The sequence below is a fragment of the Pituophis catenifer genome, unplaced genomic scaffold, assembly GCF_029215685.1.
Source record: "Pituophis catenifer annectens isolate HBS135680 unplaced genomic scaffold, rPitCat1.0.hap2 SCAF_1, whole genome shotgun sequence".
In the NCBI taxonomy this organism is placed as follows: Eukaryota; Metazoa; Chordata; class Lepidosauria; order Squamata; family Colubridae; genus Pituophis; species Pituophis catenifer.
The window spans coordinates 74,261,276-74,288,563 of NW_027256881.1; the positions used below are offsets into that span (position 1 = coordinate 74,261,276).

General features: G+C 37.5%; 1 protein-coding gene across 2 annotated transcripts in view; it reads left to right on the forward strand.

Annotated features, from left to right (window-relative positions):
* RPS6KA2 (ribosomal protein S6 kinase A2) overlaps positions 1–27,288 on the forward strand; it is a 201,082-nt gene that overhangs the window by 157,135 nt on the left and 16,659 nt on the right. For both annotated transcript variants that reach the window (XM_070951337.1, XM_070951329.1), the window contains 6 exons: positions 2,631–2,719; positions 6,242–6,306; positions 13,378–13,480; positions 15,389–15,519; positions 18,538–18,663; positions 24,083–24,172. In XM_070951337.1, coding sequence (XP_070807438.1) covers positions 2,631–2,719; positions 6,242–6,306; positions 13,378–13,480; positions 15,389–15,519; positions 18,538–18,663; positions 24,083–24,172 — 604 coding nt within the window. The remainder of the gene's footprint in view (positions 1–2,630; positions 2,720–6,241; positions 6,307–13,377; positions 13,481–15,388; positions 15,520–18,537; positions 18,664–24,082; positions 24,173–27,288) is intronic.

A 27,288-nucleotide genomic window follows, 5' to 3' on the forward strand; every position in this document is an offset into this window, starting at 1 on the left:
AAATCGCTCAGATCCGGGGGGATTTGGACTCTGACTGGGTAGATCAGGGCAGAGTGACGAGGAATAGTCTTGAGAATGTTATCTGGGAGGAGTTTGACGCTGTGACTCCCGATGATGTGGACAGGATTTTGGGGAGACTTAGTGCGGCCACATGTTTACTGGACCCGTGTCCCTCCTGGTTGGTACTGGCTTCCCGGGAGGTTACACGAGGCTGGCTCTAGGGTATTATCAACGCTTCGCTGAGTGAGGGCCACTTCCCCGCTGCCTTGAAAGAGGCGGTGGTGAGGCCTCTCCTCAAGAAGCCATCCCTGGATCCGGCAATATTGGCCAACTACCGTCCTGTCTCCAACCTTCGCTTCATGGCGAAGGTTGTGGAGAGTGTGGTCGCGTGACAGTTCCCACAATTCCTGGAGGAAACATCTTATCTAGATCCGTTCCAGTCAGGTTTCAGGTCTGGGCACAGCACAGAAACGGAATTGGTCACGTTGGTTGATGATCTCTGGAGGGCTCGGGACAGGGGTTGCTCCTCTGTTCTGGTCCTGTTAGATCTCTCAGCGGCTTTTGATACCATCGACCATGGTATCATGCTGCACCGGCTGGAAGAGTTGGGGATGGGAGGCACCGTGTTGCGGTGGTTCTCCTCCTTTCTCTCCAACCGGTCGCAGTTTGTGTTGGCAGGGGGCAGAGGTCGACCTCGAGGCCTCACATCTGTGGAGTGCCGCAGGGATCAGTCCTCTCGCCCCTTCTTTCAACATTTATGTAAAGTCGCTGGGCGAGATCATCCGTGGCTTCGGGGTGAGATACCACCAGTACGCTGATGACACCCAGCTGTACATCTCCACCCCAGGCCACCCCAATGATGCCCTTGAAGTGATGTCCCAGTGCCTGGAGACTGTGCGGATCTGGATGGGGAGGAACAGGCTCAAGCTCAACCCTTCCAAGACTGAGTGGCTGTGGCTCCCGGCATCCTGATATAGTCAGTTGACTCCATCACTGACTATTGGGGGCGAGTCTTTGGCTCCCACAGAAAGGGCTCACAATCTGGGAGTCCTCCTGGATATGCAGCTGTCTTTGGAGGAACATCTGACAGCTGTAACCAGGGGGACCTTTTGTCAGGTTTGCCTGATTCGCCAGTTGCGGCCCTTTCTTGATCGGGATTCCCTGTGCACAGTCACTCATGCCCTCGTCACCTCTCGCCTTGACTACTGCAACGCTCTCTACATGGGGCTCCCCTTGAAGAGCACCCGGAGGCTCCAACTGGTCCAGAATGCAGCAGCGCGGGTAGTGATGGGAGCAGCATGGCGCTCCCATGTAACACCGCTCCTGCGCGAGCTGCACTGGCTCCCAGTGGTCTTCCGGGTGTGCTTCAAGGTGCTGGTTATCACCTTTAAAGCGCTCCATGGCATCGGGCCTAGCTATCTTCGAGACCGCCTGCTGCTACCGACGACCTCCCATCGTCCCGTGCGCTCCCACAGAGAGGGCCTCCTCAGGGTGCCATCAGCCAATCAATGTAGGCTGGTGACCCCCAGGGGGAGGGCTTTCTCTGTGGGGGCACCTACCCTCTGGAATCAGTTGCCCCCAGAGATAAGGAGAATCCAAGACCTTAGTGCCTTCCGCCGTACCCTTAAAACCCACTTTTTCCAGCAAGCCGGGCTGGCTTAAGAAGAAATTTTAAATGTTTTAATTGGTTTGTATTTTTAATTTTGGGCCAAATTTATATATATTTTAATTGTTTTTTTTAATATTTGTATTTTATGTTTTTTTAATTCTGGCTGTACACCGCCCTGAGTCCTCAGGGAGAAGGGCGGTATATAAATTTAAAATAAAATAAAAAATAAAAAAATAAAATAAATACTCTGACAAATTTTGCAATTGATTGAGTGTTGCAAATGAAAACTAAAAATATGCACCATAGAAGAAGTGCATAGGATTTTTATTTTCTTTGTTTTATTTGCCAAATTCTAAATAACATGGCTGAAAGAACAAGGCATCAGAGGAGAATTTCACAGAAACAAGACCGAGAGAACAGTCCATTTGCTAACTCTTTCAAATAGAAAAAATTGTGACTCAGTATATATGTCTTAGCCACAATCATAAGGGTTGACAAATTCTCTAAATAAGTTGCACAGAGATTTAAATTAAAATGTTTAATAAAATTATCCCAAAATTTGGTCTATAGAAAGTTTAAATGTTCATTTGAGACTTCTATACATTTTACTGATATATTTAATCCAGTGGTGGTTTTCAAAAATTTTTACTACTGGTTCTGTGGGTGTGGCTTGGTGGGCATGGCAGGGGAAGGTTATTGTAAAATCTCCATTCCCACTCCACTCCGTGGGAAGGATACTGTAAAATCTCCATTCCTCCCCAATCCAGGGGAAGATTACTGCAAAATTCCCATTTCTTCCCGATCATCTGGGACTCGGGAGGCAGAGAACAGATGGGGATGGGGCCAGTCAGAATTTTTACTACTGGTTCTCCGAACTACTCAAATTTTCCACTACCGGTTCTCCAGAACTGGTCAGAACCTAATGAAACCCACCTCTGATTTAATCATTTACATACATGTGTAGATTTAAAAAAAGAAGCGGTGCTTTTTATTCCTGCATTAAAATGTCTTATTTTTTCAGAGCCAAGCTAGGAATGCCACAGTTTTTGAGCATAGAAGCACAGAGTTTGCTGAGAGCTCTTTTCAAGAGGAATCCATCTAACAGATTAGGTATGGGAATTTATTTTATTACTGCATAACACAGTGGCAAATGTCCTCAGTTGTTTTTTCTCTTTAGTTAATTATCATTTAGTCTCATATACGTGATGCAGCTGAACAGTGTATGACGGAGAGCTACAAGGTAATTTCACTTTAATTGATGACGTATTTGGGACTGTTGGAAAAGATGCTACACATGAATGGAAGTACAACATATCATCCACTGACAGATACAGAATACCTGTCGGTACCTAATGCTAGAGGCATAGAGAAGTAGGACTGCACAAATGAACTAGATTTGTGTTCTTACATTTTTTTTCCATTGTAGGAAAAAATGTAAAATGTAATGTGTTCTTTTAGTTCTGGTGTCTGCTGTAGAATCGGTGAAGCTTGATTTTGGCCTGAATGGGTGGGAATTCTTCAATGCAAGTGTTACGTTATTATCTACCTAATTATGCCCAAAGGCAGTGAATTTTCATAGCCTAATTTTTTGCTCCCCATGAAATCTGTTCTTGGTTGTGACATTAGATAAGAGCACAACTTCATTTTCAAACTTTTTCTAATCATTACTGGCCATTTTCTCATAGAATAGTAAGAATAATTAAGCTAAGCAATTCTGCTGGCTTTATCATAAAAAATAAAGGTATTCTTTTAGTCCCATTCAATTCCTGGTGGTTTTGTGGACAGGTGTCTGCAATGTTCATTTATTTGTTTGCTTAGATTTCTAGATTATCCAGAAACAGCATTAAAAGGAGTTTGTTATTAACCACCTTCTAGGAAGATTCTGAACAGATTATCCTTCACTGAACAAGGAGTGAATGAAATTTGTGGATCTCATTACATTTCTTTCAATAAAATAGATATCATATAATGTTTGACTCAAGAGCTTATCTGGAAAAGAGATACAGAATGGATTTCTCGATGGGCAAGCTGTGTGCTGCATTTTGGATGTTTGAAATAACAATACTATTAATTGTATTGTTTGCAATTTCAGTTTAATGAATTTGAAATGGAAATAGGAAGGCAAACATGTTGCTGCATTGGACATACAATCCCACCCCCAACCTGAGCTTTCCCCTGGACACAATAGACTAACTGCAAAGAAATGGAAACATTTCAAAGCTATATTACTGGCTTTTTGTGTGAATTCAAAATACTCCTGAAAGAAGTGTGATGATAACCAGCAAAACAGTAATACTCGATCTGCTGCTCCCAGTGCTAGCATTTGGACGGGGAGTTGTTATCAGGACTCTTGGCAACTCATTTCATGACCATCTGGCTGAGCTATACGTCTTCCATGTAATAATGCATGGAAAAGAAAACAGCTGCCTTGGATTTTCTTTCTCTCTGCTGCTGCTTAACTCTGAAAGTTTTTGCTAGAAATAGCAGTACAAAAGAGAAGAATGGTGCATATTTAGGTGGAAGATGTATACCTGTAATGTGTTTTAGATACATTAGTTTGCATTTCTGACATTATTTGTAAACTGCATGTCTCTCAATTGCTGTGAGAAATTAAGGGAAGCGCGTGCTTCCTAAAACTAAGATTGAAAAAAAACTCAGAACTGAAAAAATCCAAGAGCAATTAACCCATCCTTTGCCTAATTGCTTCAATCCAAATGAGATAATTAAATAAATGTGTAAATTAAAAGAAACTTTATTCCTTTACTCTTTGTGGTGATAAGAAAAACTGTGCCAATTGGTCCTTTTTATGGCCAAGCTTGCTGAGGATTATGAGAATGGAGGCCAAGGAAATTTAGAAGGGGAATCTAGGTGAAAGATTTGAGCATGCATGAAATTTTTATGCTTGTTGCTTTTTGTTCAGAATGTTTAATTATTCAAAGGCTGAAAACAACAAAGATGCTGTCCAGAGTCACTTTTCAGAGGGAGATGGACAGCATATAAATTTAATAAATAAACAACAATCTCCAGTCTCTCTCAACTTTTAAGTTTTCATTCTGTTCTGTTCTGTTCTGTTCTGTTCTGTTCTGTTCTGTTCTGTTCTGTTCTATTCCGCATGAGACAGACAGCCACACTCAAGATGCAACCAATAGGATCTATGTGTTCAATGATCTCTCCCTAGCAGATAATGAGCAAAGACTACACGGAAGCCATTTCTGAGCACCAGTTGAAAAAACATAGAGAACATATTTTGTCTACCCAGTTTCCCCCAAAATAAGACATCCCCTAATAATAAGCCCAATCGGGCTTTTGAGCTTATTTCAGAGTTCAAAAAAATATAAGACAGGGTCTTATTTTCAGGGAAACATGGTAGTAGCTGGACGTAGTCTACACAGCCATTTATTGATAGGCTTTTAACCAAGCAGGCTCTTCCCGAAAAAGTACAAACATTCCAAAGGAAAGGGACAGTATTATGAAAGGCATAATATGCTTCCAAACAACTGCTTTGATTGTCCATTGCACTATTTTTTAAATGCCACTCAGGAAAATGGAAATTGCTTGAACAAAATGCTCAGTAGTTCACAGGCTCAGCCTGTATAAACTGTTGCATAATCCTTCTACTGTAGGTGCTCTTCTCCATTAGGATAACAGATGCTACTGTTAAATATATGGCTCCATTAAATCCAAGTTGCTTACTGATTTTTGAGCACTTGTTGCTGTTTAAAAAAAAAATGCTGACTCAAAGGAATTAAACAAACTGAAATGAAGAAGAGAGGCATAAATAGATTGGAAGATATTGAAGTTCTTCAAACTTCTCTTCTACTCAGAAAAGGCAGAAGTGCCCAGTCTGAGAATTATGGGAGTTCTAATGCACGTCTGGAATTGTGCAATTTTCCTGTACTGTACTGTACTGTACTGTACTGAAGGAAATGTTTTCAAATTTCTATAAACTACAAAACAAGTAAAATCCTATTGAGTAGGTGCTCCAGTGAAAAATCACGCAGATGCAATTCTGTTAAACAACACTTGAACATCTTAAAATTATGGAGCTATTTTAATTTGGTTTTTCGAGAGTCTAAAATTAAATGTGTTCTTAAATATTTTAATAGCTTGAATATTAAAATGAGGAGTAGATACATATTTGTTTATGTATTAAGCAAATGAGCTGTTTGTACTTTGAGAAGGGCAAGCCTTTGTACATTGGGACATTAGTAACACTCCATTTTATCCATTTACAATAAATGCAGAATGTGCTATGAGATGGTTTAAACTCTTTATCCACTGAGCTTTGTAATTTGATGTGTGAATTTGAATTAGGCTCCCCATAGAACTAGTCCCTACCTTAATTTATCTGTTATCTTTTTTGTCTGTATCAACATATTAATATATTCTCACATTCTAACTAAGTAATCAGTCAGTAATTCAATTATTATAATATTTTGCTTTACTACTTGGAAGAAATTAACTCTAATAATTCAATGCAACAATTTACAATAATTCAACTATTTTAACATTCCCAAAGCCTCTGGTCTTGTTTCGGCTATTCTACTTTTCTTGATGGGGAGTTTTAAAAGACAAACAGAAGAAACCTTGTGGTCTGACACCCTCTGTGTCTTCTTTTCATTACCTTGGCAGGTGCTGGCCTTGATGGAGTTGAAGAAATTAAACGCCATCCCTTTTTTGCTACCATTGACTGGAATGTAAGTAGTTTACTCAACTGAACTATTGTATAATATAATTAATCAATCATGCAGTTCCTTTAAAAGTTCTACTGAGCAAACAGCAACCCAATTTCAGTATTTTAAACATTTTTTTCCCATTCTATGTAACACGAGTAACCTTTTATCAGGTTCGCCTGATTCGCCAGTTGCGGCCCTTTCTTGATCGGGATTCCTTGTGCACAGTCACTCATGCCCTCATCACCTCTCGCCTTGACTACTGCAACGCTCTCTACATGGGGCTCCCCTTGAAGAGCACCCGGAGGCTCCAGCTGGTCCAGAATGCAGCAGCGCAGGTAGTGATGGGAGCAACATGGCACTCCCATGTAACACCGCTCCTGCGCGAGCTGCACTGGCTCCCGGTGGTCTTCTGGGTGCGCTTCAAGGTGTTGGTTATCATCTTTAAAGCGCTCCATGGCATAGGGCCTAGCTATCTCCGAGACCGCCTGCTGCTACCAACGACCTCCCATCGACCCGTGCGCTCCCACAGAGAGGGCCTCCTCAGGGTGCCATCAGCCAAACAATGTAGGCTGGTGGCCCCCAGGGGGAGGGCCTTCTCTGTGGGGGCTCCCACCCTCTGGAATCAGTTGCCCCCGGAGATAAGAAGAATCCATGACCTCAATGCCTTCCGTCGTTCCCTGAAAACCCATCTTTTCAGCAAGCCCGGTTGGCTTAGAACAAATTTTTAAATTCTTTTAATTAGTTTGTGATTCTTAACTTCGGGCCAAAATTTATATATATTTTAAATGTTTTAATATTTGTATTCTATGTTTTTTATCTTGGCTGTACACCGCCCTGAGTCCTCAGGGAGAAAGGCGGTATATAAATTGGAAATTAAATTAAATTAAATTAAATTCAGTAGCAGCAAAAGTCTTTTCTTGGTATAATTTGACATCCTCTAGATCAGAAGTCTCCAAACTTGGAAACTTTAAAACTTGTGGACTTCAGCTCCCAGAATGCCACAGCCAGCATGGGGAAATGGCTGAACATGACTGACTGAGGAATTCTGGAAGTTGAAGTCCAAAAGTATTAGAGTTGCCAAGTTTGGAGACCTCTACACTGGATATGTCAGATTCTAAATTTCCAGCCTGCAGGACATTCAGATAGATTTATATCTTATCCATCTGGAGAGCATGGAGCTAGGGAAGGCTAAGTTACTCAGGGACCTCATTAAAGCTATTTGGTGATATAGTAAAGAATACAAAAAAGAGATTGTGCTGCTAAATGGTAACCAAGGAAGCTGAGGACACATGGCTTTCTAAGCAAGCATCATTAAATGGCTGAAAACAACTTATAGTCTGGGTCAACTATGGAGCTAATGAAAGGGCAACAGTACGTAATGCAGGCCTGAGAGTCATAGGCAACCATATGCTGGTTCTGTCCCTATCTAGTGATCCCTGCTAAGTATTTTTCATTGGAGCACCTACTCAATAGGATTACCAGAGACTGCTATTGCTTTTATACCACAAGTTTGACTATATGAACCAAAGTACTGAAAAATTGCTGCAGGCTGGGAAAATGGAGAACATTATTAAAACAAGAGAAACAAAAGCAGAATATAAGGAAAAACAGCTAGATGACAGATTAAATGGATGGAAAACCAAAGCTCTGCATGGACAGCACTTGAAAAACATTGAAGGGAAATGTAATAACAACTTAACATGGGCATTGCTTAAGATGGGAACCATCAAGAAAGAAACGGAAGGTTTAATACTCGCTGGTCAAGAACAAGCACTACAAACAAATGACATGAAAGCGAAGATACAAAAATCCACTGACAATCCAAACTGCCAACTTTGTAATGACAAAGTTGAAACTGTTTCACATTTAATACGTGAGTGCAGCAAGGTCACACAAACTGATTACAAAGCTAGACACGACTGAGTTGCTAAATTAATCCACTGGTCATTATGTAAAAATTATGATTTACCTATATCCAAAAAGTCATGGGAACACAAAGTGGAAAAAGTTGTTGAAAATGAGAAGGTGAAGATCTTGTGGGATTTTCAATTACAGACAGATCATCTTTAGAACACAACACACCTGATATCACAGTCGTCGAAAACCAAAGCATATAATTTATTGATATCGCTGTACCAGAGTCGAAGAAAAAGAACTAGAAAAAAATCACGAAATATCACGACCTGGCCATCGAAACTACATGATTATGGATGAAACATGTAACAGTGATATCCATTGTCATCAGGGCACTTGGCACCATGTCCAAGAATTTTACAAAATACATCAAGAAATTACAGCTTCCTGCAATAATACCAGCGAAACTGCAAAAAACTGCACTATTTGGAACATCATACATTTTAAGAAGATACTTGGTCGATACCTAGGATGCTGGCAGCAACCCATATCAACCATCAGTGCCAGTTAATAATATTTAATAATAATAATATTAAGAACTATGTTTCCTTGGAAGGTATAATCTTGTGAGACTTAATAACTAGCAATGGCAGGGCTGGATATAAAAGTAGGCATCCCCCTTCTTTATGCCATTTTCCTTTCTCTAAAATGCACTTCCTTCATCTAATAAAACTTACAGTGCTATTGTCTGATCCAAATTGCCTCATTATATTTCCTTCCTGGAAGAAAAACTGATATAGAATCTGTAATACTAAGGGCAGAGGCATCAAAATTAGGACATATGAATGGCCCACAATCTGAATTTCTAAACCTATTCAAATTATTGATTTCTTTAAAAATCTGTTCATGCTTGCACAAAAGTTCATCTCATCACTTAATCGATATGAATGTATTCAGTTCAACACATCAGAATGATTCAGCAGTTCAATCTGACTACTTTCTAATTGAACCTTCACAAATCCTGATAGAAATGTAGTAGAAAGCAAACCAGCATCACACTTCACATTTAGGTAACACCACTTTGAGGAGAAGGGTTTCGATACAGTTTTAACAATGCATTTAAAAAGCAGAAAATCACTTGACTTTATAATTTTCAGAATATGTACCGGGATGAGTTCTGAAACTCTTTCTAGCCATCTTATAATGATGTTTCCAGCTGCTAAAAAGACAGCTCTTCTTCATGAATAGAAAAAGAAAAGTATTAATAAAGAAGAATGAAGCCAGTAAAAGTGCTTGGTTTGTCCTGGTCACTGTTCTTATGGAAAAGGTCAGATATGACCTTATGCCTTAATCAGAAGTTTTGCATGCATTGATGAATCCCTCACAAAATTTGGTATGAGTCAATCCTAAAGAGTCAAGCTATGAATAATGATATTTTTGATTAAGGAGAAATGTTTCCTTACAATCACTGTTGGATATGTCCTAGAGTATTAAACACATTTTCATTAAATTGTTAGAAGAAAAGCAGTAGCTTTTTAATTGCCCACATCATGCTGTAGCATTTCTATTATTCTAAGAAACATACCTGAGACATTGTTTGAGAATTAAAATAATCCTATGCGATTCTCATTAGTTGAGGATTAGCTATAGTGTGTAAAATGGACAACTAATTAGACAGTTCACATTTAAACAGCAAAACATGTATTCTTTCCCGTAATAAAACAAATAATGTTTTGATAGGCTTTAATTCAGTTATCTTATGTTCATATTATACCAGAACCCGTGATATATCCCCTTATTTGTGAAACGGGTACTGTGTTTAATGGAAGATCAGACTTGGTTGTGCTATTTTTAAATCAATCTGCTCACAGCTTCCTCCAAAATTCTACTAGAGCTCACCAGTTAGGGTGTGCTGGCACTGACCCACTGACACAAGGCAGACACAAAGGGAGACAAGTCTGGGACATTCCTATCATACTTGCAGAATTCAAGTAACTCAGAAAACCAGGTGGCAGCTGAGAAAAATACTATTACCTAATGCAATTCAGCTCAAAACTCCATGATTGCGCAACAGTTTCTTATGGAAGCTACTGAAGGAACAAAGCGAAGAAGTAAGCCAGAAGACTCTGTGGTGGAGACTGATAGATAATGGTCCACAGACAGCATTGTCTACCCACAGCACTTTCACTAAATCTTTTATTTTTCCTCTTGTCTTAGGATCTCGGGCTCCAGCATAGGATGTGAGTTATTCAATTCCATCAGGTTGTGCTGGACTTTGGTTTTGATCTCCCAAAGGTGCTTGAAAGTGCAAAGGACTTCTACAGTATTTAAAAGCAGCTATATCTTTTCCTGGGATTGCAAGGCAGCAGAAATGGCACAGTTGATGTGATGTGTATGGTCCAAAGCAGCTTTTTGGAGGCAGAATTTGAAGCACTGCATGACCCTAATATTTAATAAAACCTTGTTTTTGCTACATCTGGAACAAAGATTTTAAGGGAGAATGGAGGTTTTGTCCAGCTTTGCTGAGAATTATAAACCTAAATTAATGACAGAAACAGTTTATGCTTATTAAGAGGGAAATCTTTCAGAACAAAAATAGTCTTTATTTGGAATCTATTGACCAAACAAGTTTGATGACACAAAAAGTCCAAAGATAACATTTTAGAAGGGAATTCATCTCTGCACCTGCATATTGCAGTATGTATGTGGTGGTGGTGGTGGGGAATGTGCCTAAGTTTGTGGCAAGAGTATTGTTCATGAAAATCCTTTATTATATTAAGCATATTTAATTGCTATGAGTCACTATCTATTTCTGGAAGACACCTGAAGATCAGCTCAGTCTTCATAGATGCCATCAGCAGAATGCACACATTTAAACAGGATGGAAATGAATACATTGGGTGGAGGGGAGATCATAAGGGTGTGGAGTCCTTGGTGCTCTCTGAGCTTTGTTGTTGCTTGCAGATGTTTTGTTACTTGACTAGATAACATCTTCAGTGGTAGAAGGGAGTGGGGTTTGCTCTCTATTTATCTACAATTGCTTGTCCTGTCAGTGTTAGTGAGAATGTTGGAGATGGTGTTAATCAACCATCAATAGACATGTAATATTTACACACCATTCAAAAGAGTCAATAAAAAAGGGAGAAAGAAGCAAATAGACGAGAACAACTCCTCACTAGCAATTGATACCCAGCAGGAATTAACACCAGGATGAACATCAGACAATCAAGCAGTACCAATGTCCTAATCAAGAAACTACTAAATGAGGCAAATAGTAAACAACACTCTAATCAAAGAATTACCAAGGGAAAAGCACACTCCCACCAACACTGACAGAGCAAGCTATTGTATATAAACAAAAAATAAATCCTGCTCCCTTTCAGCACCAAAGATGTTACCTAGTTGGGTAGTGAAATATCTGCAAGCAAACAACGAAGCTCAGAGAGCACTAAGGACTCCACACGTCAACCCTGAGGTACAAATATTCTCTTCTATTGGTAGCATAAGGATTTGCTGCTGCCTTGAGTTCAGCTTTCATATCCTGTTTAGGATGTGTGCAAAGGAACTGCCTCTCCAGAACAGCTTGCAAAAATGGGAAGTAGAGATTGCAAGCATAGGATCTGTTTCCATAGAAATATATGCCTTGAGTTCCTTGTAAACAAGTCCTGATCAATATACCCTTCCCATCCAATACATACCAGCAGGTGCAACCTTGCTATTTTCATTCATTTCCATCAGGCCAGGAAATGACTACCGTATATGCTCTTCGATTTAATTGAAATGAATTTCCTTTGAGGATGATTACCAGGTGCATACCAAGGTTGTGGATATGACTGTCTCTCAAGCTTTTATATAAAGCTAAAGTTGAGTTACATCAGGTATTCTTAGCTTCGTGAGGAAGGATATTGCTCAGTATGGGATTCTTAGGGACTTCCTTATTTTCTTCTGTAGTGTGTTCATTCAAATCACAGCACAGCAAGTACTAATAGCCCCTTAAACTTGCAGGGGACTCCTGAGTAAGGATGTTTGACCCTTAGAACAAAAAATAAAGATTTTGTAAGGAAATGTGTGCATGAAGGCAGTATTTCCAATGGTATCCAAATCTATTTGTCAAAGCTAATAAAACAGTTGTGATGAAAATTTTAGGGAGAAATAATGCTATAATGCCACTTAAAATTGTTTTAAATTAGAATTTTATTATCATTATTTTAACGTGTATCTGATATATATCCTCTCCATAGATACCACACCTGAATAAATTTCTTCAAAGAGGACTTGATATGGTTGAAAACCCTGATAATATGTAGCTCTGGTTTTACATGAGAATCTGTGAAAGAAAAACACATTAGGAAATGGTGGATTCTCAGATATTCAAAGATAACTTCCATTGTAATATTTCATCTTCTGTGCCAAACAGTTATTGAAATGTATAATTTGCATTGCATGTATCAGTGTGCAAAGTGCCTAAATAAATACCATATTTCACCATCTCTATGTTTCTTTACATAATCAATATGTATTCAGCTCAAAGTGATGGATAACAACAGAATAGGCTGATTTTTGAATTAGGATTCATAAGTCTAAGCAATGGGCTGGCTTATATGTTTAAAAACCAGAAATCAAACCTACTGATATGTAATGAGTTCACATTTAGGTCAGATAATAAATGAATGCATTATTTTATTATTTTAATAGTTGATCCTGGGCATCTGCATTATCATTTTCAAATTACAGCCTATGAAAATGTCACTTAAGGCAAAATAAATAAACTCTCTCTTCTGTAATAAATAAACTATATTAATAAAAATCAGGTTATTGTTTTTTAAATACTTTCATCATATCTGCAAATACGTTTTAATGTGCAGTTAAAGCTTCTGAAAAGCACACACCTATATCGCCACAAGGAAAATAAGTCTAGTTGATTGTCATGGAAACTTAGCCTAAGCGAGGAAAATATTGCAGCCTCGTACTTTCTCTTGTGTGATGCTTCTCAATTTCTCCCTTCCCCTGTATTAAACGTGAAACATATTTCCCATAGTCAGAATGCAGCGAGCATAGAAAGCATTTTTCTTGATTTAGGTTCCTTTAAGCAGCTTTCTGCTTTAAAAACTATTATTTTAATTAATTAATTTTAATTTAATTTATTGCTTATTAATTATTTGTCTTACAGCTATTTTCTAACTCAAGGGTCCCTTGTGGCAAGAGAATTAACCTCTGTTTTGCTTTGCTCTTCTATAGAAACTCTACAGAAGAGAAATCAAACCACCCTTTAAACCTGCAGTGGGTCGGCCAGAGGACACTTTCCATTTTGATCCTGAATTCACATCACGGACCCCAACAGGTAGTCAACAAGAAAATATATCAGTAGATTTGTCATTATTTTCACATTTGTTTTTAAAAACTTTCAAGTGAAACTATCCATATTATACCTAGAGCAGTGATGGCTAACCTTTTTGCCATCACATGTCAAAGGCAGGAGGAGCGTGGGGGGGGTCGGTGCGTGCGTGTCCACACGCATAATTATATCCCCATCCCCTGCGCATGCATGCATGACCCCCCCGCGCTCCCCCCACTTTTGGCACACGATGGCATGGTGGGCCCAGTAGGCCCATTTTTTGTTCTCCCCAGGCTCCAGAGCTTCTCTAGGAGCCTAAAGAGGGCAAAAATGGCTTTCCCCACCCCCCGGAGGCCCTCTGGGGGCCGGAAACAGCCTATTTCCCTACTTCTGATGGGTCCAGAAGACCCAAAAAATCAGCTGGCTGATGCACCGGAGCTGAACTTGTGTGCTCACCGATATGGCTCCGCGTGCCACCTGTGGCACGTGTGCCATAGGTTCGCCATCACCGACCTAGATTTTAAGAATTACTTACCACTCTGTCCCTCCCTCTCTCCCTCCCTCCCTTCCTTCCTCCCTTTCATTTGTATAACCACTCGTCTCAAATGGGTGGTTTAATATTACCTCTGGATGGCTTACAATTTTCAAGTAATAAAAATATTTAAAAACATAAGACTCACAACAGTCAAGAATTATAAAGCACAAATAGCAATCAATATAAGCAGGAGACAGGTTCTCTCATGCATCGAGGCCCTAAACTCAGGCATAGAACCATGTCCCCAGGGCTTTCCAGAAGGCCAAAAGGAAGAAAGGCAATTCCATCTCTAGAAGAATGATATTCCAGAGGGCAGATGCCACAATAGGAAAGGCTGCCTTCCTGGGTGGTCAGCTTGACACTCCTTGGCAGTCAGAACCCAGAGCATGTTCCTTCTGCCTCACTAGATAGGATGGGTAGAAACAACGCAGTACTAATCCTTTGGAAGTGATTGTTATGACTTGATACTATTATAAAAAATACCATTATATTTCCAAATTAACTGTGGCTTCCAGAAGAATCTATTACCTTGTACTCACATAGACTCACTGTTGAAATTTTATGGTGTGGCTGAATTAGAAAATTAGAATTACTATGTAGTATTTTCCACAATTTCTTCCTAGTGTTTTTGGGTAACACTTGGAGTGGTCCTACTGGAAGGACACTCCAGACTCTCTAGGGTTCTGTATTACTGCACACTTGCTTCCCATTAATTCTTTCATGTGTAACCTATTGGAAAATGCTTTTACATTGAAATTCTGCACTGCCACAAATCCCCAGATGGGCTTTGCATGCAAAGAATTGTACAAGCAGTTGTGCAGTTTGCTGCTAAAAAAAAGAGGAAATTATGGGTAGTCTGTTTTTAGTAGTTTATTACTACTAATTGTTAAGTAGTTTATTATTAATTAACTAATTAATTAATAATTAATTATTAAGTAGTTTAGTGGTTTAAAGTAGGGGTGTCCAATCTTGGCAACCTTAAGACTTGTGGACTTCAACTCCTAGAAATCCCCAACCAGCATGGGAGTTGAAGTCCACAAGTCTTAAAGTTGCCAAGTTTGAAGACCCCTGCTTTAAAGGCTCTTCTTGGCAGAGAGTCATTTGGTTCCTCTTAATTCTCCTTTTGAACAGCTGCTCTCACTATCTCAGTACATTCAGAACTGTCACTCTGGAAATTCTGATGCAGCTTTAGGTTGAAGCAAAGATTGGGAAGATCTTTCAAATGGAAAAAGATGCATGTCTTCATGTTGAAAATAGCATGGCTGGTTTCTAGTGTGCAAATTGCTTCTTTATAACATTGCTAGGGAAAATAATGGTGGAGAAATGGTTGGACTCTCCAGATGCCCTGTTCCTTGAGTCATCTATCATCTCCTCTTCAGATTCCCCAGGTGTCCCTCCAAGTGCCAATGCTCATCATCTCTTCAGAGGATTCAGCTTTGTGGCATCCAATTTGGGGCAGGAACCTGTACAGCAAGAACCACATAAAGTCACAGTTCATCCAATTGTCCAGGTATGAATTTGGCTGTATAGTTGTTATACCTCTTTCACTTCATCTAGATGTATTACTGTAGCATAAAGAACATTAAGAAAAACAGCTAGGGTTAGAGAAATAACCCAGATTCAAGTCTTCTAAGGAAATACACTAGGGTGACTTTGAGCTAGTCATTTTTTCTTAATTCACTCTCTACCTCATAGGCTTGTTGTGGACTAACATTGGAAGATTATGTATTTCACTTTGAAATACATGGAGGAAAGATGTAATATAAATTTAATTAATAATCATCTTTTGTTGGTATCATCAGCATCTTATGGAAGTGAATTTCTTAGTTTGGCTATGTATTTATGAGCAAATTCTTTTATTATCTAAATATTCACTATTTCAGGTAATGTCTCAGTAGAAATATTCATTGCATCTGAAGTCTGCTAAATAGAATCTATTAAATCGACGTTTTACTGTAATTGTAATAGTTCAAAATAGTTATAACTTGTGGAAGCCCCATTTACAAAAAATGTCACAGTCCTTTAAATTCAGTCCTAAATACATAAGCAGGGACACCCAAACAAGCACTTTCATCACTTATAGTTCATCACTACTTTATTGTGCTTCTCCTGCTATTTCTTTTGCTTGTGCAACATTTAGTATCCTCCAGATATTTTAGATAGCACAGGAAGGAGTAATGGCAGTGGACTGTGGGATTTGTAGTAAAAATCATTGCTTTCTGCTACATGGCAAAACACGTATTGTCACTACTCGTACTTTTTTCCAAGCATTAAATCAAATACAATTATTCTTTCTATTCTTAGGAAATAATTCAAAGCTTTTAGTCATTTGAATTGGTTGAAAGCATTTTTCAGTATCTGTTTTTAACTATGCTAGCTTCCGTGACAGCTTTCTATATAAAAAAGTAGGATAATAATTACAATTATCTTCTATTTGTTACATATTCTCTTATAATTTAAATTCTTATAATGTAAGATGGTAGCAGTAAGAAAGATGAGGAAGGTGTATCATTATCCCTCTCCCCCCCCAACTTCCTAGAATTCTCCCTAGGATCTTCTCTGCCCAAGTTGTGAGTTGTCCAGATGTGGCTGTTTAATCCAGGTGAAAGAGATTTTCCTGGCAAATAGTTGCCACCACCTGTTCTTGAATGAGCTGCATCCCTTCTTCTGAAATCTGGATATTTAGAGTAAGAGTTGCTCTTTCTAGGACAAGGCTTTAAAATAAATAATTCCAGTTGATTTTTTTTTTTTTTACCTTTTAATTGGGCTTATTAAGCCCAAGCAGTTTTGGAATATGGGTGATTATAAATTAAATTAGAATAAACAAGAAAAATTGTTTTTTTTCTTCATAACAGCAGCAAAGTAGGGATTTGAGAGAACAGCATCATTGCCATTTAGTTTCAAATCAAAAATAACACTAATGTGTAAATAGACAGAGAAAATAGAGAAAGAAACAGGGAGGCAGAGAACAGAATCAGACATGAAGTTATCCCAGATAGAATAAGCTGCTACTTAAAAGAATATCCTCACAAACCTATCAAACATGTAACTTTAGATACCCCAGTCTTCCAGAGTTTTCTAGATATTGGACCGAGTGGCTTTAGATTTATCTTAAGAGGCTGCTTTCCTTAAGGCCTCTAACAAAAGACTGAATGAGTTCAAACTAAGTGCTAATTTCATTTCCATCTGAATTCCCTCGTCTGCTTCATACTAGAAAAAAATGTAACTGTGTTTTGAGAATATTTGAAATCCTGAGTTACCCAGCAATCCACTCAAAATATAGAGTTCCCTTAATCTACTACACTTATATTCTAGGAGCATAAGAAATGATGATACCTAAAATATAAAACATTAGTAATATCAGTGCTATCTAAATTATTAAGAATAACATATACATATGTCCGTTTCTTATATTTCCAGCATGAAATATTTTGTAATGTGGAAAAGAGAATTTCCCTATTTCAGTACCAGAAAGTGATCAGCTAAATGAGACCTGAATATGAACTGTAATCCACTGAAGGGAAATTGTTCGGACATTACATTACCCACAAGTATATCAGTGATGTGACTAACACCTTCATGTAAACAGTTTCATTTATTTCATGGAAAGATTTAGCTCCCAGTATCAACCATTTTTTACAAAGCGACACAGTTTGTTTCCCCCACTTTTTTATGTGGTATCAGCAGTAACTTATTGTGTCCTTCCTCTCCAGTCCTAGCTTGCAAAATACAACAAAGGTCAACAACCAGAAACTCACATTAATAGTGAAAGCTAATATGAGAAAGAGGTTTATTTTCAGTGGTAGAGTATGCCCTTTGCGTGCAAGAGTTCCCAGACGAGTTTCTCTGAATGCCATGTTGGTAGAAAGACAAGATATAAATCATGAACTTCATGATTGTCATCATCATCCATTACATTTCCAAAAAAAACTGAAAAATCCCCCAGGGAATATAACCTGAACGTTCAGTGAACAGCCACTGCTGGTCAGTGAATCAATGCTAAATAATAAATGCCCTGAGGAGGGGAAATTAGTTTTTTAAATTTAACTCCCTTCCTTAAAAACCATAGAATTTGCTTTTTCCACACCAGCCCAGCCAGATGGCAGCTTCTATACTTAGAGATCAGGAAAGTGTAATTGGCTAGTGTGGAAGTTTTAAAAACCACTCCATACCCCATGGCAAATAAGTTTCATCTTGTTGCCAAGAAAACTACAGAGATATTTGTATTAAATCATCAGCAGTTGAATTCATGTTAAAGGAGGTTTAACTTTAATGGGATGTTTATTTTTGGATTAACTGTACTGTATTTTTATACTAATATTGCTATAACTTTACTTCTTCAGATTTATGTAAAAGAAATCCAAGCATGCTAAGGATTGTAAGATTAATTGGACAGAATTAAGGCAGCACTTGTTTAATTAACTGGTTCTGTGTAATAAACTAATGTCTCTGAATTGTTAGAGCTAGAGAGTCTTCTGTAACTGTAAGACTTGTCCTTTTATTGCTACTGTTTTGTTTCCCTCTGTAGCAGTTACATGGGAACAATATTCACTTTACTGATGGATATGAAATCCAGGAAGACATTGGCATTGGCTCATATTCTGTTTGCAAGAGGTGTATTCACAAAGCCACAGAAGCAGAGTTTGCAGTAAAGGTAAGAAATCACTGTGGTGTGTCTGGTAATCATCTGGCAAGGGCAACTAATACAGGTTATGCTGCCTTGATGCAGCAGGGCAAGAGGTTATGGGAACCAGACAGTATGAAGGATAATTTTGAATATAAAATGTAAGTCAGCCCATGAGGAAAATGTATATATGAATGGAGCACTCACGGCTTTCAGAGATATTCTTCAGATTATTTGCATGGCTTTAATATGCTCAGTATATGCGTCTTTTTTCTATTACTCTCTAGCAATCACAATTAATTTGTCATATTATGTTTTTGAAAATTCCATGCATTTCATGTTAACTTTGACATAAAGTACAGTATCAGAAGAGAACAAAGTCATGGTCATAGCCACATGGCTGTTTGGATCCAACCACAGGAAGTCCATCAAATTTATCTTGGATTTTTAAAGCTTGCTTCTTTTCAGATGGCAAAACTGTTGCCATTTCATTTCCCCATATAGTTATGCAAGTGTAAAAAATTCTAGGAGATCAGATCATTTTAAATGACACGTATTTTGAGGGTATTTTAACAAGTAACAAGTGAACATAATCCAGTTTTGGCTTTATTTTTTGATCCAATTCAGTTTTGATTTTAACTAGATTATACAGTAATGATATTTATGTTAATTCATGAAGAACATCAACACAATACATTTATTATACACATTCCATCTTCTTGCGAGATGGGCAGCCATATAAAATTGATTAAAAAAAAACAAAATCTAATTTAAAGCTTCATGAAATATTTAGATTTGAAGATCTAAAAACACAGTTGGCTGTCCAACACTCTGCTTTAAAGCTCTGTTGAAAGCATTAGAGAGATATGCTGAGAACTGTTCTGATAGTTTTATGTTCCTTTCCTAAATATTTGTTTACTTCTGCTGGTTCACTAAAAGAAGTCAGCCAGACCGATGTTTACAATAGAAGCCACAAATGTTCTGAGAGTTCTTTATTTTTGCTTGTTTGTTTTTTTTAAAAAAAAGCAAAATACAAAATATTACATTGCATAATCTATTGCAGGAAGGTAAAGAAACAGTCAATATTAAAAGTAAGGAATGTAAAATTTATAAGGCTGAGAAGAAATAAAGGATTTGCTGTTTTGTTGTCCCTATGACAAACATCCCCAGTTTTTGTGTGTCATGACCAAGGTCACTTGTACTTGGGATTGTTGAGTTGTTTTCAGATCAGTTAAATGCCCCCTATATCAGCTACACCAGTTTTATTCTACTGTAGCTCTACCCAGTTCAAATCACTTTTGTTTTATTTTCTTATCTTTGGCATTTGAGTTTCATGCAGCCTGTGGCCTGGCTGATTTTCCATGGGTGTGGGAACTCCTGGCTCCTTTGTCTCTTCAGCCACTGTGGCATATTTGCACAGAGCTCTGCAGCCAGTGATCTGTATTTTTGTTTTACTTTTTCATTGTTTAAAAGTCATAGAGTAAGAAGAAGAGGAGGGCAGAGCACTGGCTGATGGCCAGACATATTTTTTCCTTATTTGTTAGCTAGGGAGAGCATTGGTCTAGTGTAGTAGTTTCATTCTTGCAGTGTCTGTAGTTAAAAATAATAATGAACTGTTGCAAGACTGAGCAGTTGGGGAGTGTTGAAAGAGTGATAAAAGTGCCTATGAGAAACTCCCCATTTATATGCTTGCAAAAAATATTGTCTGCAGGTAATTAACACAATAAAATAGGAATGGACTTGGAGAAGTTGCCTTTCCTTGGAAGAGTTAGTGATTACCAAAGGGCACAAGAACAGTTAGTTTCAGCCTGCAAGAACTTCCCAATTGGTTCTCTTTGATTTTTCTGAATCCTGCCACAATGGACCTTTGATCAAAATGTTTCCCATTATAGCAAATAGGGATCTTTTTTCAAACCTGATTTTACTTATGGAATAATTTGGGAGGTGGGCTAACCATTGGGATATAAAAGATTAAAATCCCCCCCCCAAGTATTCTGTGCCACCTGAAATCCACTCATGGGAATTAATTTTTTTTAAACTCTTCTAGATGGGGGCAAAGTCACTTGTGTAAGAGAGAATGAATGGATATAAATTAGATGAAATGTCTGTATAATAGTGTGTAAGGGATTGTACAACAGATTGGAGAAGGCTTACTATAGACATAGTCATATGGACAAATAGGAGGATAAATTCTCATGTTACAATTGGTGGCTGATTGCTAGTACTATACTTCTTTGAACAGTATAACAGATGGAATACAACAAATGCAGAGAACTTATTAAATCCTGGCTGATGTTTTCCATCATTCATGTTAACTAGAATAATTCTAGGAACTATGGGGGGAGGGGCAGGGAGAGAGACAGGCTTGTTTTAATATATGAAAGGACCCTCAGAATAAATTATCATCTTTTCCCATTTCACTTTTCTCCTCATACTTCTACAGCTGTGATCTGGTGTACTAGCAAACATACTTCTGCTTTACAACTAACGTACTACCATTATTTAAATTTATTATTTTGTCATGGGATAAAACAGCCAGTTTGAACTGGCAGTTTTCATACTGAACCACAACACTGACATTTCCTAAACCTGCTCCTGAAACATTTGAATAAATAATAACAAGAATGTCCTTGAACATATGCCAACAATGTGTCTGTTGCTACCAATGAAAGAGTCACAATACAGTTCTCTCTCTTATACAGAGAAACACTGTATGTTTAATAGACAAGGGGAAATGACTCCAAGTTATAAATGTTGTGTGTTCTGTATATTTATGTTGTGAACACGATAAGAATGAACATTTTTTAAAAAAATACCCACCTGTTCTATAGATTTTTGTCTACATTTTTTTATAAATGAGCAATTTGAATGCACATCTCCCGATGTGCACTTATGCATAGATCTTTTTTCATTCATTTTGGTATATATATATATATATCTTCTTGAAAAGATTCATCACAGATGTGAAGACGTATGATCTCTTGAAGAATAGTTGCATTCTTGTAGTTCTTATTAGTTCTGATGTTTTACTATTCCATAGTGGTTTCTAATTCTTTTATTGGAGTGTGTTTTTTTAACTGTTGTAAATTGCTCGGAGTCACTTAGGTAAGATGGGCAGTTCTACAAATATAAATAAATAAATATTAAATAAAAATAAAAATATTGGTCTTGCGTCTGCCAAACTCTTTCTTCCTGTAAGATTTTGACTGTTAAAACTCTGGACTCCTTTGGGTGATATTTTAAAAGATTTTAGAACAAAAAAGATATCATATAGTATTTCCACACTGAAGGACTTGCAAAATCATCACAGTTTTGTTCAGCCCAATGAAAACTGTTTAATTGAGTTAATTAATTAAATGTGTCAGCATATACATACTTTGAACACTAACCGTTAATGGTTCAGTTGAAGGTTAAATATGTGAATGCTGTCAATTAATGGTAGAAGGAATCAGGCATATCCTTTTTGTACAGTAAGGCTACTTAAAATATTACTAGTTTATTTCTTTTTTTCTCTCTAAAATAATAAGTCTAATTTTATGGATGATGTTATTGTCCAATGAATGAATCACCAAAGTTAATCAACCATAAATTTAAGATAATTCAAAATCATAGAAACAACTACAGTCAGTAACCTCTCTCCTTCAAGACATCTTCAAACAGTAATTATAATTTCCCCTAAAATAATGCTAATCGTTATTTGGACACACGTCAAAAATAACGTGAAATAAATGCTTCAGACTCATGCAAGCGCAAGCAAAGCATCTCTCTGCTAATTATTAAAGCAGCCCATCTTGTACATGAATGAAAACTCACGTTCTTGTTTTAAGAAGTTTCACAGAAAGTAATGGAACTCTTAAGCAACTTCAATGTTTTTCAGCTTGTACAGAGCCCTAAAAACTCAGTCTGCTTTATTGAATTGCTTATATAAGGTCTAAAGCATGCACAGTCCTCCTGACACCTCAGAGTTAATTATGTTTGTATAGTTGGGCACTTGCTAATATGACATTTTGATGGAAAAAACAAAAAAACCTGTACAGTTCCCATTAGCAAAACGTTCCAACTATTTTTCCTTGGTACTAAAAAAAACCTTGAAGATGAATTAATTAAAAGTGGAATAATTCATAGAAATTCTAGATTATTTTGTCCTGCAATTAATGCATTTTGCTATAGAAGCAAATTATGTTGCAATGAACAGGATCTGCTACTATGTCAAAGATGCACCTGCCAGCTCTGAGTTAGACCCTAAATGATATGCATCTACATCTCAAAATCTTTTAAGATGGTTGGTATGACATCAAAATTGACGCCCATGTCCTTTTTATAAATGCACATGGGACAACATAATTATTCTTCAATTGCACCCACCATCTTGCAGATTTTGACCACACCTCCATGTCCATAACTCACATTATGTTCTCCCTATATAATTCTGCTACTTCTTTCAGCTCCAGCCATATAACCTGCTGGCTTAACAGAAAAGTACAATAGACAGGAGGGTATGAAAATGCAGATTTAGTGAAATTCTGTTTACAAACAGTTCTAAAGCAGTGGACAACAGTTTGAGCCCCAATTATTTCTTTTGCAGATATAAATACTACCCACTCTACTGAGGCTAGAAACACATACAAACTATAGTAAAGGAGATTTGTGGAACTGGCTCAAAGAGAAGATTGCAGCCATGACTAGGGGGCCCTAGCCCTGTGCTCCAATTATGTCCATTATCTGGCTATGAGCTCTTGCTCATAGTCATTCATATCCTGGTCACTTCTGATTGGATTACTACAATCCACTCTACACGGAGCTGCCCTTGAAGGCCATTCAGAAGTTGCAGCTAGTTCAGAATGCAGTAGTGCATGCTGTTCTAGGCACCTGGAATTTGCCTATATCACACCACTGTTGCGTATTATCTTTAAAGTCCTTGGGTTGTTTTAAATCCTGCCTCTCCCTGAGAGTATCTGCTCATCTCACCAGGTGTACTCTACGTTCCTTCTCTTAAAAGTTATTTGATGAGATCTCAATTGGATTTTAGGATAAAAGTAGTGGTCTTTTCATTTACATTCTAATTTAATTAATAAAATAGAATTAATAGAGTCTTGCATTTGATAATTCTCCCTTTTTTGTCACATTGTAAATTATAATTTTGGAAGGACAATCAGAGCTTTTAGTGGCTCTGGAGTGCAGGTGTCATTACTTCTAGCTTCACCAGTGACAATGGAAAACTGCCCTTTTGTTGTTATGAGTCCCCTGGCTTCTCTTCATTGTCATAATCAGGAAATGATTTCTTTTTCTGTCTCTGGTTGCTATTGTTAACAGTTTCCCATAACCTCTTCATTAATATAGATTGCTGTTTAATTTTAGCATAGAATATCTACGCATAGCTTTTCTTTCAATTGCACAGATGAGGCTTCCTCTCTTTTTGAATTTTCTCTGTTCTCCATTTCTCCCTTAGATAATTGATAAAAGCAAAAGAGACCCTTCGGAAGAAATTGAGATTCTTCTGAGATATGGACAGCACCCAAACATCATTACACTAAAAGATGTGAGTAGTTGTTCAGGTCACACACTTCTTGTACATATCTCCTTGTGAGTAAGTGATCTATAAGAAAAGTTGTTTAGGGAAACCTATATGATGCCCATTCCAACAATCTTGTGGAAATCTGGTGTATTAATAAATTTGCAAATTTGTTTAACTGCAATTATGCTGAATCCTGAAGTTGGATCAGAATGTAAAGAAGTAACTACAAAGACCTTGTTGATAAATTTTCTTATGTAGGCAGTAACTTTGTTTATGTATTGTGCCCTTACACAAAGGTTTTCCATTTTACAAAATGGTAAGGATCACTCTAATAACAATCTATAAGCAAATGTTACAAAAAAAAAATAGAAATTGCCATTCTTTTTGGGAGCTTCATGCTTTTTTTTTTAGCCACATATTTTTCAGACAGGTAATGCAAATGAAATGGTATAATAAATCTCTCCTCTTTCTAATTATTTTTGGAAGTATGAGGGTTGAATAAAAGTAATGTCTTCAATGTTAAAACTTGCCTACAACAGATGGCAGAAGCTCTGCTACTTGAAGCTCTGATATATTCTTTATCATCTAGTGATTCATTTGGAAGTTATTGTGAGAATAGGTTGTGTTGCTATTATTTCTCAAATGGAAATCTGCAATGAGTACTTATCAGTGTGCTTTAAACAACGCACTGTGGTTGAAATTTCTGCCTGCCAAGGAGTCCCTCCAATTGAAATTGATCTTCGAATGCAAGTTGTTTATGGTGATGATTGTGATGATGTGAGTGGTGTGCTTTGCTAGGTCAAAAAAGGTAAAAATATTGAACCAGAAGAGATATGACCTGAGATACCAACCAATGAGTTGAATCTTATAAAAGTTGATGAACTGATTAAGGGCTTTTGGGTCACCCAAAGAGAAGTTGTGCTCAAGTTTAGCATATGTAAGGAATGTGTGAGTTTAATTATCTTCAGTATCAGAAGATTTGTGCAAAATGGTTTCTTCATATGCTGACTGCAGAGAAAGCTTCAAGTCTTCAACTTTACCACCAGTTGTCATGCTGTGAAATAAAAGTGGCTAATGAAACATGTGCTCATCATTACCAAGAAATGAAGCATCAGTCCATGAAATATCACAAAGCTTCACCTGGGGGGGGATTAAACCCCAGGCTTTGGCAGGAAAACTTGTGGTTATGGTTTTGGGATATACAGATGGTATTATTCAGAAGGATGTCCTTGAACCTGATACCAGTATCAAATCAGAGCAATACACCACAACACTCAAAACTTTGAAGCAGTGATTGAAACAGCATTCAGAATCACAAGAAAGAGATTTTATTGCAATATCACGTCATGAGCCACCTGAGGGGCAACTGTGAAATTAGATTTCACTGTGCTACCCTATTCACTATGTAATCCAGACTTAGCATTATCAGACTTCCACATTTCCCCCTAACTGAAGCAATAGCTACAGGGACATTGTTGCAATCAAATGAAAATGTGGAAAGGGACCTTCAGAACTTGGTTGAAGAGATAAAATATGGAGTTCTTTCATGACAGCTTCAAGAAGCTTGTGCATCATCGGCAGAGGTGTATAGCAAACAGTGGTAATTACGTGGAGAAGAAAATGCAGGTAACAGAACAGCTCATTTCAAGGATTATTTACGTGTTTCATTTATTAAATTATCCCTATTTCAAAGTTATGGAAGAAGAGACATAACTTTTCATTCAACTCTCATACAATAAAATGATCAAATACTTAGGTGAACAAACACTTGATGATGACACCAAGTTCACATTTTCTATAGAGAGCATCACATCTTCAAGGCTGCCCTGCAATATGTAATTTTTCCTGACCTCCCTATATTCATATGTCAACAGCAACAAGTAATGATTTCAATTCAATTCAATGTATTCAATTTATTTGACCAGAACAAATAAAAACACTCAATTAAAAATTCTAGAAAAAAATAATAAACAACAGATAAAATATATGATAAAATCCAGTCTGTCAATTATACATGGTCTAACTATACTAAAATTACAATCCATAAACTGTGTGGCCAGTAGTCAGTTTATTACTAAAAGGGAAAGGAAATAATGATTTGATCCTTGTTTATTTAAAAACCAGGACCAGGGAGCTGGGTTGGGATGCACATGGCTAGGCTCATCTACTTCAACTCATACTTCACAATCAGAAGTATGCAGTCAGAAATATTTGAACTAAACCAGGGCAGGCATGTTAGTGCCATCCAGTGATTGGGACTTCAATTTCCATTATCACCTGAACAGTATGATCAATGATAAGAATTGACAGAGTTGTTCAAGCATCTGAAAAAGACCCAAGTTGCCTATTCCTGATTACGCTTAAACTCAAGAGTACAGCAAACCATTCACAAAAATAATATTTGTTATGGAATTTGTTTTATATTTCTTTCCATATCCTACATATTTCCATTTTACTCCTAGAATGATAAGCAAATGTTGTGAAAAAAATGCAGGTCAATAAAATGTTAAAGTTAATTAAAATGTAGGTAACTTGAGCTAATGTAACCACCTGCATTAAGAACTATGGACGCTTGATTTCCCATCAAGCAAGGCCTGTTTGATTCCTGGAAATCAGGAATCAGGGAAGGAACAAGTGGGTTGTTGTTTTTTGTAAAAATTCGTATTTGCACAATAAGATAATATAGGTGGTCCTCAATTTGTGACCATAATTGAGCCCAAAATTTCTGTTGATAAGCAAACAGTTGTTAAGTGAGTTTTGCCCCCTTTTATTACCTTTCTTGCCACAGATGTTAAATGAATCACTGCAGTTGTTAAGTTAGTAACACAGTTGTTACGTGAATCTGGCTTTCCCATTGACTTCGCTTGACAGAAGGTTGCAAAAAATGATCACATGATCCCAGGATGCTGCAACCATCATAAATACATGCCAGTTGCCAAGAATACAAATTTTGATCACATGACCATTGAGATGTTGCAGTGGTCAACAGTCCGAAAAAGAACAGTATGAAAAACAGTCTTAAGTCACTTTATTCAATACCGTTGTAACTTTGAACTAAATGAATGGTTGTAAGTCAAGGACTACCTTTATGACGTTATAGTGCATTTAAGATTTATAGAGCAAATACGTGATGACTTTTC